General features: G+C 43.4%; 1 protein-coding gene across 3 annotated transcripts in view; it reads right to left on the bottom strand.

The window, feature by feature from the left end:
- Positions 1-507: 507 nt before the first annotated feature.
- Positions 508-18321, bottom strand: part of LOC144493694 (toll-like receptor 2 type-2) — a 95223-nt gene continuing 77409 nt past the window's right edge. For 2 of the 3 annotated variants that reach the window (XM_078213062.1, XM_078213053.1), the window contains one exon: positions 508-6676. In XM_078213062.1, the coding sequence (XP_078069188.1) occupies positions 4285-6657 (2373 nt within the window). In that variant the 5' untranslated portion in view covers positions 6658-6676 and the 3' untranslated portion in view covers positions 508-4284. Of the gene's footprint in view, positions 6677-14360; positions 14520-18321 lie in introns of those variants that run through there. The other variant, XM_078213072.1, reaches the window with a different exon arrangement.

The raw sequence follows: 18321 nt of genomic DNA, 5'->3' as shown, positions 1-18321 counted from the left end.
TTCCATTTATGTCCATTGGAAATGTTTTCTCCCCTAATGTTGAATTTAAGCAACCTGTTCCCTCTGCCTCAATGGAAGTATTTTTCCTGGTTTACTTTCTCTATCCTGCTATGTCTCTTGCTGAAAATATATTTCTGTGTTCAGCATTTTTAAAAATTCTCTTCGTTGTTTTCAAGTCCCTCCATTGCCTCACCCTTCCCTGGCTCTATAATCTCAGTAAAAAGTCTCACAACACCAGGTTAAAGTCCAACAGGTTTATTTGGCAGCACAAGCTTTTAGAGTCTCGCTCCTTCATCAGGTGAGTGAGGAGTTGAGTTCACAAACAGGGCAAAAACAGACACAAACTCAATTTACATGATAATGGTTGGAATGCGAGTCTTTACAGGTAATCAAGTCTTAAAGGTACAGACAACGTGGTGGAGAGAGGGCCAAGCACAAGTTAAAGAGGTGTGTATTGTCTCCAGACAGGACAGTTAGTGAGATTTTGCAAGCCCAGGCAAGTCGTGGGGGTTACAGATAGTGTGACATGAACCCAAGATCCCAGTTGAGGCCGTCCTCATGTGTGCGGAACTTGGCTATCAGTCTCTGCTCAGCGACTCTGCGCTGTCGTGTGTCATGAAGGCCACCTTGGAGAACGCTTACCCGAAGATCAGAGGCTGAATGCCTGTGACTGCTGAAGTGTTTCCCAACAGGAAGGAAACACTTCTGCCTGGTGATTATGCAGCGGTGTTCATTCATCCGTTGTCGTAGCATCTGCATGGTCTCCCCAATGTACCATGCCTCGGGCCATCCTTTCCTGCAGCGTATCAGGTAGACAACGTTGGCCGAGTTGCAAGAGTAAGTACCGTGTACCTGGTGGATGGTGTTCTCACATGAGATGATGGCATCCATGTTGATGATCCGGCACGTCTTGTAGAGGTTGCTGTGGCAGGGTTGTGTGGTGTCGTGGTCACTGTTCTCCTGAAGGCTGGGTAGTTTGCTGCGGACAATGGTCTGTTTGAGGTTGTGTGGTTGTTTGAAGGCAAGAAGTGGGGGGGTGGGGATGGCCTTGGCGAGATGTTTGTCTTCATCAATGACATGTTGAAGGCTCTGGAGAAGATGTCGTAGCTTCTCCGCTCCGGGGAAGTACTGGACGACGAAGGGTACTCTGTCCACCGTGTCCCGTGTTTGTCTTCTGAGGAGGTCGGTGTGGTTTTTCACTGTGGCGCGTTGGAACTGTCGATTGATGAGTCGAGCGCCATATCCTATTCTTATGAGGGCGTCTTTCAGCGTCTGGAGGTGTCTGTTGCGATCCTCTTCATCTGAGCAGATCCTGTGTATACGGAGGGCTTGTCCGTAGGGGATGGCTTCTTTAACGTGTTTAGGGTGGAAGCTGGAGAAGTGGAGCATCGTGAGGTTATCCGTGGGCTTGCGGTACAGTGAGGTGCTGAGGTGACCGTCCTTGATGGAGATGCGTGTGTCCAAGAATGCAACCGATTCCGGAGAGTAGTCCATGGTGAGTCTGATGGTGGGATGGAACTTGTTGATGTCATCATATAGTTGTTTCAGTGATTGTTCACCATGAGTCCAAAGGAAGAAAATGTCATCGATGTATCTAGTGTATAGCATCGGTTGAAGGCCCTGTGCGGTGAAGAGGTCTTGTTCGAACCTGTAATCTCCTCCAGCCCTACACCCTCCAAGATTCCTGCACTCCTCTAATTCTGGCCTCATGTTTTCATTGCTCAACCATTGGGAGCTATGACATCAGCTGTCTAAGCCATATTCCCTCCCGAAATCTCTTCACCTCTCTTTCCTCCTTTAAGACACCCAAAAACCAAGTCTTTGTCCTGATATCTCCTGTGACTGGGTGTCAATTTTTTGTTGGAACACTCCTATAAAGTGCTTTTGATATTTTATTAGTTTAAAGGCACTATAAAAAGGCAAGATATTGTTGTTGCCTAGGTATAGTATCACAACCTGGCTTTAGTGAGCCGGTTGGAAACTCCCACTCCTCTTGGCCAAATGCTTTCAGTGCCAATAGTCTTGCTTGACTCTTCCAGATGCCATAGCAAGAATTAGGATTTCACAGCAACTAGGGCAACTAATGAATCTCTTCCCAGTGCAATAGCCTATGAGCTTTTGTAGGGTCTGGGAAAGGCAAGAGTGCACATGGGGAGCAAGGGAGAAGAGAATTCAAGGCAAGGGCAGGGTCAGGAGGAGACTGCATGATGAGGGAAAATGGATGGGCAAGGAGGAAATGAAATGGCAATGAAAGAAGAGGCAGAATGGAACGCAACAATAGGGAGGAGAGTAGCATGAAGGGAAGACAAAGAATGAGAAAATGTAGATAGGTCAATGCAAAAGTCAATGGCATTGAAGGAGGGACGTAAATAGAAGAAAGAATAGAAGATTCAGTTGCTGGGAGCAGCCTTTGGGAGGGAGAGAAAAGGGAAACTCAGCAGTGCTTTGGATTAGGAGAAAAAGAGGAGCAGCATAAACTGAAGGGAGGGGAGTAGAGAGGAAAAAGAAAAAAGGGACAGAGGAGAGGAGTTGAAACTGTCAACATCCTTGGGGTTACTATTGACCAGAAACTCAACTGGACTTACCACATAACACAATGGCTACAAGAGCAGGTCAGAGGCTAGGAATACTGCAGCGAGTAAGTCACCTCCTGACTCCCCAACTCCTGTCCGCCATCTAAAAGGCACAAGTCAGGAGTGTGATTGAATACTCCCCACTTGCCTGGATGGGTGCAGCTCCAACAACACTCAAAAAGCTTGACACCATCCAGGACAAAGCAGCCCACTTGATTGGCACCACATCTACAAACATTCAATCCCTCCATCACTGACATTCAGTAGCAGCAGTGTGTACTATCTACAAGATGCACTGCAGCAATTCACCAAGGATCCTTAGACAGCACCTTCCAAACTCACGACCACTTCCATCTAGAAGGACAAGGGCAGCAGATAAATGGGAACACCACCACCTGCAAGTTCCCCTCCAAGCCACTCACCTTCCTGACTTGGAAATATATCATCATTCCTTCGCAGTCGCTGGGTCAAAATCCTGGAACTCCCTCCCTAACGGCATTGTGGGTCAACCCACAGAACATGGACTGCAGCGATTCAAGAAGGAGGCTCACCACCACCTTCTCAAGGGCAACTAGGGATGGACAATAAATACTGACCAGCCAGCGGCGCCCATGTCCCACAAATGAATAAAAAAAACAAAGTGCCAAAAAAAAGTAAAGTGTCAGTTTGAGTGGAAGAAAAAGGGGGAAAGAGCAGCAGTTAACTAGGTTGGAGAAAATGAGTATTTGTATGAACTGGAATTGTTACTGAAGAGCTCATCTCTAAAAGGATGGATAGGTTAATGAGAGGCAGCATTTTTGTGGGTTGTGAAGGGATAGCATGCCTTTGTTATTTAGGATGGTGAGGTTAGTATGTGGGAGAGTGGCTTTTCAAGTAACTTTTTAATAAGTGATTCTATTGAAAGTCCGAATATCACTTTGTTTAAAAATTTAAAACTTGTTAATTGCAAAATATCAAATTGAACAAACATGTACAATGCGTTCTTTTTCAATGTCGACATGCCCCAGACTTCCCTACTTAGAAATTCACAACCAATGTTATGCCTCCAACATTTTGACTTTCACTTCAAGTTTTCTAGCAGCTATGGATTGATTTTACTCAGTCCAGGCGAAGCTTAGCTGTATATATCTACCTCTTAAAGTACGGTTCCTGTTTAACTATTTCTTTCCCAATTAGGGCCCTCTTGCATTGCTTGGTTTTGACAGCTGCATCAGCTTGTTGCTAGTTTTCTAGTTGGCATTCAAATGGTGTGATGATTCTGGGAAGCGGAGGCCAAGGTAGAAGTAGAAAGCTGATGGCCACAATTGAATAGATGAGTTCTGGGATTGGAGAGATTTCTGGAGTTCTACTTGGATTACTCTGAGCCTCAGGAATCTTTGATACAAAACCTCCCTGCAGCAGATTTAATGAGGTGTATTGGAGTCTGTGATAGCTTAGATTTTGTGTTTGACAAGCCAAATACATTTGTTCATTTGTCTCTTCCTTGCTGCTCTTGCCAAGCCAAAGTTCCAAATGCCTGTGCAAAAGCTTTGTGGTACAGAAGAAGATTGGAGTTGACTATAGCCATTTAGTTCAATTCCAATACAACTCTCTTCGACTTAGTTTGTTGAAATCGCAGCATCAGTGAAACGTCAGTGGTTGGTCCAAGCAGAGGAGTGACTGCCGCTGCTGTTTGGGAAATGTTATTTAATAACTAGGCCATTGAAACTATTTACAATGTTGTAACATTATCTCTTTGTAATGCGACTCTTAAATTAAACCAGAAGATTTGCTGCTCTACTTCTTCCTGTGGCCATTCCAAATAGGTTTTTGTATTCATCAGTTTCCGAAGCTTGCAGAATCTCTGAGGAATGGTCTCCTTTGGAATCGACTCCAACAGAACAAGGATGGCTGTATCGTCATTTTCATCAAACAGACGGAAATGGATATAGTCCAGCTCATACTTACACCACTCACTTTGAACAAAATGTTGAGACAAAACAAACAGGGTTTTCCTGCTTTTCTCAATAGATTCGATAATGTTGTCAATTATCCACTTCCCTGGGATGAAATCACGCTTATGAAGGCAGAGCGTTAGAGGTGGGTGAGCACCCTCTAACTCTCTTACCAGGAAGTTTTCCACCCACTCTGAGTCCATCGCACTGTACGAGACAAATGCATCATAACAAATATCATTATTCCTCACTTTCTTTGGCTTCCTCTTTGCCTTCAGCCATGCCCAAGTCATTTGGATATACCAGATCCCATGATACTTGTAGCACATCATCCCAACAATGCCTACTGCCAAACATATGCCAACACACAGTAAGGCTAGCGACAGTGTTGTGTGACAGTCAAAAAAAGAGCGTTTAGTATTTTGTATCAACATTCCCCTGAGAAACAGAGGGGAATCACAGATGTAATTCTCCTTTTGGTTCAACAGTTGGACAGTTATGTCATGATTCATATAAAACAGGAATTCACACGAACAAATGTAATTATTTTTTCCAGCCTCTAAAAATCGAAGATTCTTAAATGCTTTGATTTCTACACCTGTGAGTGAGGTGAGTTTATTATTGCTGATCTTCAGAATTTCCATCTTTGGTAAGTAGCCATCACTTGGTAACCTTTTAAACTTATTATTGGACACATTTAATTCTTTGAGCAAAGGGAGATTAACATCAAAACGATGGAGGGCATTGTTGCTTAAATCCAATACTTCAACATTTGGAGGGATGCACTCTTTTATACTTTTCATCTCACAGCTCGAAAGGTTCAGAAATTGTAGATTTTTTGACCATTTGCATGAAGTCTTCATGTCACGAAACCTGTTCTGACTCAAATCTAAATGGGTAAGATTAGAAAGTGTGGATAATTTTGAGCTTGTAATTCCCAGGAATTTAAAATCATTCTTTTGCAAAATAAGATAACGCACAGAAGGCCAAGCTCCTGAACAGAGCGTTTCCTCCAGTCTATAATCATTCAGCAAGTTGTCAGTTAAATCAAGTAACTCCACATTTTGCAATGTCCTGGATACTGTGCAGGGCATCAGGAACAGGGTTAACTTTGTAAGTTTAGCTGTTTTAACATGTACAAGTAACTGACTAATACTTGAAAGATCATAAAACAAATAAAACCTTTTAATAGAAATGTTACTTAATGTTATTGAACGTAGAAAGTTGCTTGTAATGGGTTTTATACCAAACCATTTCCCAGTTCCTGAAAGCTCACAGTCTTCCACAACTAGTTCCGATAATTTTGTATTTATCGACGAATTTATAAAATTGAGTACCACACCATCTGTAAAAGAATTATTTTTGAAGGTGTATTTTCTCACTGTTGAGTTGTCCACTGTGGGAAATAGACTGTCCGTTTTGTCAGGAAACGCTAAGTCTCTCAGCTCCATGTGGGTGGTGGATCCTGTTAACTCGACAAGAATCTGCCGAGCCTGGTCTGGTTCATTCCGGAATGTATCATGCAAACTCAAGGCAGCATGGCTTATATTTCTGAATGAACTGAAACTTCCTTTCTGATACACAAGTAATTTCTCTGCCTTTACAATAAACTCCTCCAGATGTGTAACTCCTACAAAGTCATCTTCCTTCAGAAATGATAGAGAAGGATTGCCGAATTCTAACCATCTGAGTTGTGTCAGATTTGAGAAAATTCTCCCTGATCCCAAATCTGTGTAATTATTCCCTGAAACGTTGAAGTATTGTAATTTGGAAAGATACTTAAACCAATTGGGTGACAGTTGAGTCAAAAGGTTATTGGACAAGTCAAGATACTCCAGGTGTGTATTGTGCTGGAACGCTGGCTCAGCAATGGACTGGATTTGATTTGACTGCAATAGGAGTCTTTTCAGCCTCACATATGTAATGAAATCAGTGTCCTTAACCTGTGAGATCTTGTTGTGTGACAGATCAAACCCAGACACGTTTTCCGATACGTGTGGAATATTCTCTAGCTTCAATGAAGAGCAGTTGCAGAGGTTGTCAGAGTCACATTGTTCACACACATTGTATTGGTGAGCGTTCCTTTGTAAGAAAGCTGTAGGTATAAAAATACACACGCCCAGAAGGATCCCCAGAGAGGGCGATCTCATTGTTCTCCTTCAGAGGTGTCTGAAATTAAAAACAAAATTTAAATTTAAAATGCTGATCCAACTACTCAGGACTACAGAATTAATAATGATAAGCTACAACTAATCATGTAACGACAAAAGAAAATATGTCACTTATTAAAACTCAATGACAAAACACTTCAAATTTGAATTGCGTTGAAATAGCTTTCCTAAATTAACACATTGTAATTGCAATCATGACAAGGTGTGTCTATCAGATATGTGAGCTGGAATTTGAACTGTAGATTGCCATTCCCGATGGTATAACTGGCATTGTGCTCTGTTTCCTCTCTTTTGCTCTTTCCTATGCAATTCTGTGTGAAAATCTAAGTGCTGGTGGCATGCACAGGCAACATGTTCAATTCCACAGCAGGGGAAGATTTACATTGGTGAAACCTGCCATCAGCTACTGGCAGACTATAAAAGAGTTGCCTGGACAGGAAGGGAAACTGCATCACAGCTGCAATTTTGTTACCAAATGCCGTGACTATCTTCTACCATGTCTCCCCTGGATGGCTCCATCTTGACCCTCCTCCCCCTCTGGTGCTGCCTGCTGCTGGCATTGTGGCCTCTGTTGTTGATCGACAAGAGCCATCCTTTGTCACATCTCTCCTCCTGCCCCTCACGTTGCATAAGTATTGGGTTTATGCGACCAATAGACATTCCAGCAATTGAACTGTGTGACAAAGGTAGTCAGTGTAATGGGAATATATGTGTCCATGGACTTCACACGTAGAACTGATGAACAGTGACTCCTTCCATTGTCCACCGGGAAGCTAGGCTCTTCCTCTCCCGCTCCTCATTTCCCCCGACCCCACTCCACACACCTTTCTGCCCACCCCACCAACTCACCTTTGCCAGCTCTCCATGCAAGCTGCCATTCTCTTGCTCTCCTTCCATGGCCCACAGAATTCAGCAAAGAAATCCACTGAGCTTAGGCATGACTGCACAAAGTTGACTGTTGCACGCCACATTTAAATGGCCATCAACCAAGTGCCATGAGATTCTCATGCCCTGCTTGATTTGTCTTGAAGTTAGGATGTTATTATAAAATCTTTCACACTAATGAGTATATATGGTGTACAAAAATGTTACAAGTGGGAACACACCACAGGCCAGCATGAGGCTTGACGTACCCCAAACACCCTGTTATCCTCATGTCTGCATTTCAGCCTACTGTCGGGGAATTCACATTTTGGCTCCCTCCCAATTCAGCCAGCTTTCAGGCTCCATAAAACCCACCCCTCTCTGGCCCCCTATCATTTGTTCGAATTAGTTACACAGTTTCCTTAGCATCAATGAAAAATGATCAGCCAGTCACACAGTAACTGTGGTCATGGCTCCTAGAATCATAGAATCCCTACAGCGCAGAAGAGGACATTCAGCCCATCGTGTCTGCACCGACTCCCTGACAGAATACCTCACCCAGGCCCTCTCCCCAGTCCTATTCTTCTAACCCCACACATTTACCATGGCTAATTCATTCAACCTACACATCTTGGGGCACTAAGGGGCAATTTAGCATGGCCAATCCACCTAACCTGCACATCTTTGGAGTGTAGGAGGAAACCGGAGCACCCGGAGAAAACCTACGCAGAACGCGCAAACTCCACACAGTCACCCAATGCCAGAATTGAACACAGGTCCCTGGCACTATGAGGCAGCAGTGCTAACCACTGTGCCACCATGCCGCCCCTGATGCATCCAAAACAGCTAAAAATCCATTTGGTCAATTTAAATGTTGAAAAGTTTATAAATCCAACCATAAAATATTGAATTTTTGAAAGCTAACAGAGTTCGAAGAGTGAAACCTGCTCCTTAATGGATTTATTCGTTGCGCAGTGCATTCTAATACAGCAGCACTTGCAGCAAAGTGGAGTTACTCAGTAAAGAACAGTCTATATATGTCTTTTCGTGGCGCCAGGGGACAGCTTCTGCAATGGAAGCATTAAACTGGTGGCCGCAAATCAGCCAGCTGCAACAGGTTTCTGTTTTAGTAACAACTTCCCTGTTGTCTCCACAATTGGAAGGATCAAACTGAGAGACTGGAAGAAGCATTCGAACTGGCCACCAGTACAGTGTGACAGAGTGGTTGCATTGTTGCTCTTCCCTGTCTTTATCAATGATCTGTGAGAATAGATTGGAATAACTGACTGCATGTTCACAGATACTAAAAAGATTTGTACCAGTGTTAGAATCTTAAGTGAAAAAAACACATTGCAATGTGGATCCAGATGTGAGGCAGCAATGGGCAAATGCCATTGAGAACAAGAAAGGTAGTGTTATCAACACACGTAGGGGGAATACTAAGTATACTTACATCTTTCAGGGTTTTATAGTTAAGGCCTATGGTTATAAAGTCTGATAGTCCATATTAGTGTTGTGAGATTATTGCTAAAGCAAGTAGTGTGTTGGGATGTATTGTCCAGGTAAAATTGATGTCTGTGAATTGCTTTTATTCAGAATTTAGAATACTCAGTCCAGCCCAGTTTTAGTTCCCGTACACAGGAAAGCGGCGGAAAAGATTCAGAAAAGGGCCAACTGGCTAGACTGATATTAGTTTAAATATCTTTCATTTCTACCATAGGTTGAAAGAGCTTGTGTTTTATATTTTTGCAAAATAAAGGCTTTGAAGAACTTTGAACATAAGACATAGACAAAGGATTAGATTGGCACCATTTGGATGAGCTGTTTGATTTGGATGGGTTGAAGAGGGCCAGAGAACACTAAATTAAATTGCACAAGCAGATAGCTGGGTTAAATGCCAAGTGACATTTCTTCTCAGTGTCATCGACCCATGGAAGAAGTTGCCAGTTCATGCAGTACCTATGGATGATGACGGTCTCTCTGTGATCTTGGGCTCTTGGAACTTGTTTGACCAACTTTTACGAGTTACAAAGGAATTTCCGACAGTTTATTCTAAATTGGCTGAAAGAGTTTGCCTTATTTCCCATCTATCCCAGGAGATGGATGGCTGGTGAGGAGAGATGTGAGGAGTGTAAGAGACGAAGGATGCCAGGCTAGTTTTGATGGACTGGCTAGACTTTCTGCTCTCCTTTTGTTTCAATGGGCCTTATAACTAAAAGAATAATTTCAGAGCACAGGATACATGTGAACATTAAAGTAGATTGGAGCTAGTTAAAGATTCACTTGGGAAGAAAATGTAGGCAAAGTTGTAGCAGATAAGTTAATAGACGCGCATTAAGCAAATTACACTTGCATGAAATGTTGAGGAAAGAAATGTTGCTGAAAGGAATTTTTAAAGGCCAGTTCTCAGCCTCATACCCCATTACCAATATTCATCAGAAGAAAACTGATACACAGAAAGAGAGTTCAGAAAACAACAAGCAGTGGACTCTGCAGTATTGAATTATAGTTAGTTTATTCGGGAGGGTTTGGGGCATTATTTTAATTAAGACAGGGTCAGAATGAATGGCATATACCATGTCTCGCATCTCACATGCGACATTCCAGAGGCACATCCCAAGGTGTCACATATTCTGTTGATGTTGGCGTATAGGTTGTCTATGAAGCTTTGAAAAATACCTCAAAAAGCGGGGTGGACTTATATAGCCTGAGTGAACTGCCAGTGTGAGTATGGGCAGTCAACACCTTTGTCATTCACTATAGGGGGTCTGTTCTGTGCATGCCTTAAGCTCCCACACATCTTCGCAACACAACCTGTATCACCTACTTGGTCCCTTTCACCCATTTATTAGTACCGATAAGTAAAACATTCATTTGTGGCATGACAAATTGAGGTTGACCATTAATATGAGTATAGGATAAAGAACAGGTCAACTTTTATGCTTAGTATATGCAAAAACATGATTTTTGGCATCTTCGCTGGGGAGTGGCTTATACACCATGATTTACGGTACATAACAAAACATTATCCATTAGTTAGTTATCTTACCAACTGGATATCCAAGTGACTAATTGTGAACAAATTATGACGTAGCTGATAGGAGCAATGAGGAATGCATTACCAGTGAAAATTGAGAAATCAGCTCTGTTTTAAAGGAGTCATTTACAAACTGACATAATGAAAAGGCAGCTAAATTCAAACAATTCCTTTCATTTTGGTTTCTGTGCCATTTGCTCCTTTACTTGGGTTGGTTTACACGGCCAAAATTTACAACCCAGTTTTTGCTGGAATGAGGCGGCTCATAGTGTATTCCATTAGTTAGACTGTTCTTAAATGGTGAGATTTTAAAAATTGTTCTCAAAAGTTGCCGAAAGCGTGAGCTGATAACGGTGCAGCAAATTGGTGATGAGGTTAAAGGACTAAAAAATAAACAGAGGATTGAGAAGGAGTGTGAATTGGAGTGGGTAAATTCAATAGCCCAGATTATACTGCAACCTGGAATTTGCCACAAGAAAGTCAGTGGGACTAGTCAGAGTCTCTCAAGGTAAAATACCTTTTTACATCTCATTACACTGCTAATATTGCACAACCTCAGTTCAGCATTACCAATCCGTCCCTCCTCCGTGTCCTGCCTCATAGTTCTGCTGCCACTTGCACACTCAGCACTTGGCACCACCCTCAGTGTTCCTTTCCACACCTTCTCCAGCTTTTCACAGTGAGCTGCAGTGATGTATAGTTGCCTGCTAAAAATCAACTTGCATTTTATATCAACTAAAGTATGACCGTTGCTTTAGATATTTGCTTAATCATATTACTTTAAGCTAGTTACAAACTGTAGGAGCAAATACAAATGTGACAGCAAATGCCTGTGGTCTGTGCTTCAAATTCCTTCCAAATTTCCCAGCCAGTTTGCATTAAATGATTTATCTTGCATCGGATGCAGAAACCTTCAAATATGCTCAGGATCACCATAAGACCATAAGACCATAAGACATAGGAGCGGAAGTAAGGCCATTCGGCCCATCGAGTCCACTCCACCATTCAATCATGGTTGATTTCAACTCCATTTACCCGCTCTCTCCCCATAGCCCTTAATTCCTCGAGAAATCAAGAATTTATCAATTTCTGTCTTGAAGACGCTCAACGTCTCGGCCTCCACAGCCCTCTGTGGCAATGAATTCCACAGACCCACCACTCTCTGGCTGAAGAAATTTCTCCTCATCTCTGTTCTAAAGTGACTCCCTTTTATTCTAAGGCTGTGCCCCCGCGTCCTAGTCTCCCCTGTTAATGGAAACAACTTCCCTACGTCCATCCTATCTAAGCCGTTCATTATCTTGTAAGTTTCTATCAGATCTCCCCTCAACCTCCTAAACTCCAATGAATATAATCCCACGATCCTCAGACGTTCATCGTATGTCAGGCCTACCATTCCTGGGATCATCCGTGTGAATCTCCGCTGGACCCGCTCCAGTGCCAGTATGTCCTTCCTGAGGTGTGGGGCCCAAAATTGCTCACAGTACTCCAAATGGGGCCTAACCAGTGCTTTATAAAGCCTCAGAAGTACATCCCTGCTTTTGTATTCCAAGCCTCTTGAGATAAATGACAACATTACATTTGCTTTCTTAATTACGGACTCAACCTGCAAGTTTACCTTTAGAGAATCCTGGACTAGGACTCCCAAGTCCCTTTGCACTTTAGCATTATGAATTTTGTCACCGTTTAGAAAATAGTCCATGCCTCTATTCTTTTTTCCAAAGTGTACGACCTCGCACTTGCCCACGTTGAATTTCATCAGCCACTTCTTGGACCACTCTCCTAAACTGTCTAAATCTTTCTGCAGCCTCCCCACCTCCTCAATACTACCTGCCCCTCCACCTATCTTTGTATCATCGGCAAACTTGGCCAGAATGCTCCCAGTCCTGTCATCTAGATCGTTAATATATAAAGAGAACAGCTGTGGCCCCAACACTGAACCCTGCGGGACACCACTTGTCACCGGTTGCCATTCTGAGAAAGAACCTTTTATCCCAACTCTCTGCCTTCTGTCTGACAGCCAATCGTCAATCCATGTTAGTACCTTGCCTCGATCCATGTTAGTACCCTCCCATTTACAATGTTCATGGCTTCAGGCTATGATTGAGCATTTTAAAATAAAACTTCCGTTGCCTACGATTGAGAGCATTCAAACCAACCAGAGATATTCGTCCCACCAAAGTGTCTGCAGCTTCCAGCTCACTCCTGGCCCATTATATTTTCACCAAAACAGCTATGAAAAATCTGACCAACAAAGTGAATTTTAACATGAGCCGGAATATATCCTGGTTATCATACAAGATAATTAGATAAGTTTCCTAGCGGGTAATTCCATTTCTGGAGTTGCATAAAGTAAAACTTTACAGGCAGCACAGTGGCACAGTGGTCAGCACTGCTGCCTCACAGCATCAGGGACCCGGGTTCGATTCCGGCCTCGGGTCACTGTTTGTGTGGAGTTTGCACATTCTCTCCGCGTCTGCGTGGGTTTCCTCCAGGTGCTCCGGTTTTCCTCCCATAGTCCAAAGATGTGCAGGTTAGGTTGATTGATCATGCTAAATTAACCATAGTGCCAGGGGGATTAGCAGGGTAAATATATGGGTTGCGGGAATAGGGCCTGGGTGGGAATGTGGTTGGTGCAGGCTCGATGGGCAGAATAGCCTCCTTCTGTACTGTAGGGATTCTATGATTCAACTGACTGTTGGACACATTCAGTTAAAAATGGTGTTTTGATAAAACCACTGAAAAGTACATTTTGAGTATTATTCTAATATTGGAGCTGTAAGTAAAGATTTGGGTTTTTTTAAAATACAGTCATTGCAGTGTAAAATAGCTAGGGGTTAAAAATCAATTTTGAAATCAGTCTGTGGCAAATTAGCTGAAGAGTCCAATGATAAGTTGCTTTACAGTGTTTGTACCTGTAAAAATTGTACACATCACACAGTATAACTCAATCTAAATTGTAAAAATGCTACATTATTTTGCAAGTAATTGTGAAGTCTTTGGAACTTATATAGATGCACACATCAAATTGATAGCTGGTTATTTTTTTCAAGCCATCAATTAGATCGTGAAACATTGTATGCTTAGAATTATTTCCATTTTTCAGACCACCCAAGTAGTCAAAATAATTCAGTCGACAGATTTATTTAATAGAAACATAAAAGATAGGAGCAGGAAGAGGCCATTTGGCCCTTCGAGCCTGCTCCACCATTCATCACGATCATGGCTGATTATCCAACTCAATAGCCTAATCCTGCTTTTTCCCCATAACCTTTGATCCCATTTGCCCCAAGTGCTATATCCAGCTGCCTCTTGAATACATTCAATGTTTTGGCATCAACTACTTTCTGTGGTAATGAATTCCACAGGCTCACCACTCTTTAGATGAAGAAATGTCTCCTCATGTCCGTCCTAAATGGACTGTGACCCCTGGTTCTGGACTCCCCCACCATCAGGAACATCCTCCCTGCATCTACCTGTCTAGTCCTGTTAGAATTTTATAAGTCTCTATGAGATCCCCCCTCATTCGTCTGAACTCCGGCGAAAACAATCCTAACCCAGTCAGTCTCTCAGATAATCATGACAAAATAACTGATATTTAAACCTGCACTTAAGTTTTTGTCTCAACAATTATTGCATTATTTTTTAATTATGAAGTCTGGACTCCTCATTTATTTAGAAACAGAAAGATGATAAAAATATGAATTGATCTCAAATTTAGATGATCCTGATTCATTCTATACTTCTTATTGTCTTAAAAAGAACCCGTAATGGTAATTCTTACCCTGTGAGTTTTCAGTATTGTACTTTCTGGGGTACAATGCTGTCTCTCGTAAATCCAACAAAAGTATACTTCTTTAATTTTCTTCTGTTTTGCTTATTTTCTCTTCTTTAAGCTGAGGTGCTGAGCTGATTCGGAAGCAAATTTAACTACAGAATATACCGTATAACCTGTTTTGCAGAACTAATGTCAAATAAGAAATAGACAGGAAGCAGCTGTCATCTTCATTTGGAGTAAGGCCATTTATAGCAGTGTGTTGTCCCTTATCTGCATGGTATCATTATGATAAATAACAGATTTTTTAAACAGATGATTGATTTCTTATTGCGTTACGAAAGGAGATTATTTCTTATAAGTGAAGGGAGGAAAACCACAGAGTACTGAAAAGGTTGACAAATCTAGGATGGAACATTATACACACTATACACACCATAAAATGTCAGGACTTGGTCCTTCCAGTGAATGTGATTTTTTAACAATCTCTTTGATATTAACTTTTACAAGTCTAATCCCTTCAGGCTTTCATTATTATTTTTTACCTTCCTGTATCTCTTTCCTTTGATTACTCTTGCTCACATGATTTGACATTTGAAACATTCTAACTCGTACTTGCTAGTTTGCACTCTGCCCTGGAATTCTCTGCAGAGGAACTTTAATCAGGAGAACGGTCTGGGTTTGGGGGCTGGGGGGTGTAAAATACACAAAACGCAACAGCATTGAGAAGCCTGCTCTAACTCGCTGACTTTGCATTTAATTAGAATGCAAATGGAACAGTACAGAGGGCAGAGGGGAGCAGGGGAGAGGGCGAAGGGCAAGAGGGGAGCTGGGGGGAGGGGAGAGAGGAGACAGGAACGGGGGGAGGGGAGCAGAGGAAAGAGGGAAGGGGGAAAGAGGGCAGAGGGGAGAGAGGGGAGAGGGGAGCAGGTGGGAGGGGAGGGGAGCAGGATGGAGGGAAGCCAGGGAGAAGGGAGGGGAGAGAGGGGAGCAGGATAGAGGGAAGCCAGGGAGAAGGGAGGGGAGAGAGGGGAGCAGGACAGAGGGGAGCCAGGGAGAGGAGAGGGGAGAGAGAGGGGAGAAAGGGGAGAGGGATGCAAGATAGATGGGAGCCAGGGAGAGGGGAGCAGGAGAGTGGTGGGTTACATGAGTGGGGGTGCAAAATTCAAGAGAACAGAAAAGAGAGGGACAGAAGAGAGAAGATCAAAAGAAAGGAGAGCAGCAGAGTGGGGAGGAGATGGAAAGGGAGCAGGAGGTAGGAGCAGAATAATGGGGCCAATAGGAAGGAGAGTACCATGGAATTACAATTATAAAGTGGTTAAAGCACAGGAGTCCATTTGACCCTCCGTCTCTCTAAAGCAGGAACTTACTCAGTCCCATTCCCCTGTATTTGCCCACAGTCTCCAATTCTTCTCTTTTCAGATAATTATTCAATTCTCTTCTGGCAGCTTTGTTTGAATCTGTCTCAGACATTGTGCCAAGCACTCGCTGCATTAAAACAATTTTCCTCATATTGCTTCTTTTGCCAACCCCTTTAAACTGGTGTCCTTTGGCTCTGGATCCTACCACTAATGGGGACAGTCTCTCCCTCTCCCTCCATCCAGACTTTTGCTGATTTTGAATACCTCTATCTAATCTTCTCTCAGCCTTCTCTTCTCACAGGAGAACAGCTTTCATATAACTGATATTGCTTATCCCTGGAGACATACTCATCAATCTTTTCTGCATTGTCTCCTTCTGAAAGTGTGAGGCCCAGAACTGGAGACAATGCTTCAATTGAGGCCAAAAAAAAAATGTTTATACAGATTTATCATAACTTCCTTGCTTATATACGCTATTCGTTAGAATCCTGTCTGCATTTTTAACAGTTCCTCACACTTTTCCACATAATGCTTCATCTGCTAATTGTCCATTCTTTCCACTAGCTTTTGTCCCCTAGACAGAGATTCCCAATCTTTTATCTGTCACCGCACACCTTTATACTATAAAAATCTTGAGGCACACCTCTGGTATTCTCCAACTCTGCTGCCCTCGAGCAAAAGCCTTTCATCTCTAAAACCTCTTAAAAGCATGTCAAGGCACCATTTAAATCAACTTCCATTAGTTTAAGTTTTCAATGGAAGCGTTCGCAGGTGAAATACAGGGGGGGATTCTCCAGGTCCTCCAGCCCCGATCGGGAATCACAATGGCCCGAAGAATCGGAAGTGGGCAGGTAAGTAAGTGTTTATACTGATTTCCCTTCACTCCCTCTTTGAAGTGGTTTGAAAAAAGGAAGTGAAACCACAGGCTGTCAATCAGACTTAGACTCTATTTACATTACGGTCAGGATCAATGGGGTACTTGATGCGCACTCAACTGTGAAGGGAAATGAAATTAAACACAGGTGGCTGGAGGATGATAGAAATCCAAAGATCTGGCAGCTGAATCTTTTACAAGGAACTGCACCTTGAATTTGTTACAGATTATGGAAGTGCAATGGAGAGGGTTTCAATTATTTCTGTTTGCTGGGAAGAATCAGCACCTTCAAATCAAAGCGGTGTGCATATATTGGAGCTGAGTGGCAGAGTGCGAAATTCACCCCCCCCTCCCCCAGGTAAATTGACTTCTCTGTAAGAGGATTTCAAAGGGGCCTGCTCACACCTGCAGCTTTTGGGGAGAAAGGAAAATCACTACTGTAGGATGGAGTGCTGCAGTGATTTAAAATCCTGCCAGGCGGCATGGAGATTAAAGTGACCTGGCTACTTCAGAAGTTGTACATCTGGCAGGCAGGAATACAACAATTGATCACAGAGCTGCCTGAAATCACCATGCCTATGGTGATCTTCAGATCTGCCAGGGTTATAGGGTGCAGTCCAGCCACAACATCCCCAACCCAGGGAAGAGTGGCTAGGTCAGCTCCTTTCCCCCAGCCGAAGCCCAATCAATCCCAGGAGCCTTGGCAGCAGCAGAGGGAAGAATGGGCACTGGACCTAACTCCTCGAGGCCTCATGAGGCCCAAGGCATCAGGTCAGGGTATCAGTGCCAGGGTGCCAGGGACAGTGCACTGTGTGGTCTGCCAAGGCGCGTGGCTTAACGGGATCTGAATGGGGGGGTGTCTGAGGGGGAAGGTGGCCTAAACAGGGGGTCAGAGGGGGGGAGACTAAGGTAGGGTTTGAGGGGGTGAGGGTCTGAGTGGGGGTGTCTGTATGGTGTGGGGGGTTACCCGTTACTTGTGGGTGGGGGGTTGCCCCTCTTTGGTGACAGCTTGGTGATGCTCCGTGGTCAGTGTGGGTGCATCAATTATGTTTTTGTAGGGGGTGGGGACTGTCTCCGAGCACGGAGATCATGTCACCCTTTAAAAATGACGGCCCGATGTTGGAACAGCGGGGCTGTCCGACGGGTTGTCCATGATGAATAAATTAGCATCTTTCAGCAGGGAAAATCCCACTGGATAGACACTGCTAATGCCAATCCCAATTCGGGAGAATCACGGCTACTATAGTTTCATTCAAAATGTGCACAATCTAAAAGAGATTTCCATTAAAGGTTTCAACTGTTTTCAGTTTTCTCTGAATTTCTCAATGTGAAGGTTTACAAATGAAGGGATGTGAGCAGCATCTTACCGATAATGGTAACGTGACACCTGGATTCGGGGAGGATGTTACAATGATGTGGAGATGTCGGCGTTGGACTGGGGTAAGTACAGTAAGAAGTCTCACAACACCAGGTTAAAGTCCAACAGGTTTATTTGGCAGCACAAGCCACAAGCTTTCGGAGCGCTGCCCCTTCATCACTCACCTGATAAAGGGGCAGCGCTCTGAAATCTCGTGCTACCAAATAATACTGCAAAGAAGTGTAACGACAACTAAACAACGGGGAACACTACAGACAGTTACCTGCAGATCCGACCAAAGAACACACCCGTCAACTCAACACTTTGATCAAGACTTTTGATCCGGACCTTCAGAGCACCCTCCGTGCTCTCATCCCA

Source organism: Mustelus asterias, chromosome 1, assembly GCF_964213995.1.
Source record: "Mustelus asterias chromosome 1, sMusAst1.hap1.1, whole genome shotgun sequence".
In the NCBI taxonomy this organism is placed as follows: Eukaryota; Metazoa; Chordata; class Chondrichthyes; order Carcharhiniformes; family Triakidae; genus Mustelus; species Mustelus asterias.
This window is presented reverse-complemented; position numbering and strand designations above follow the sequence as displayed.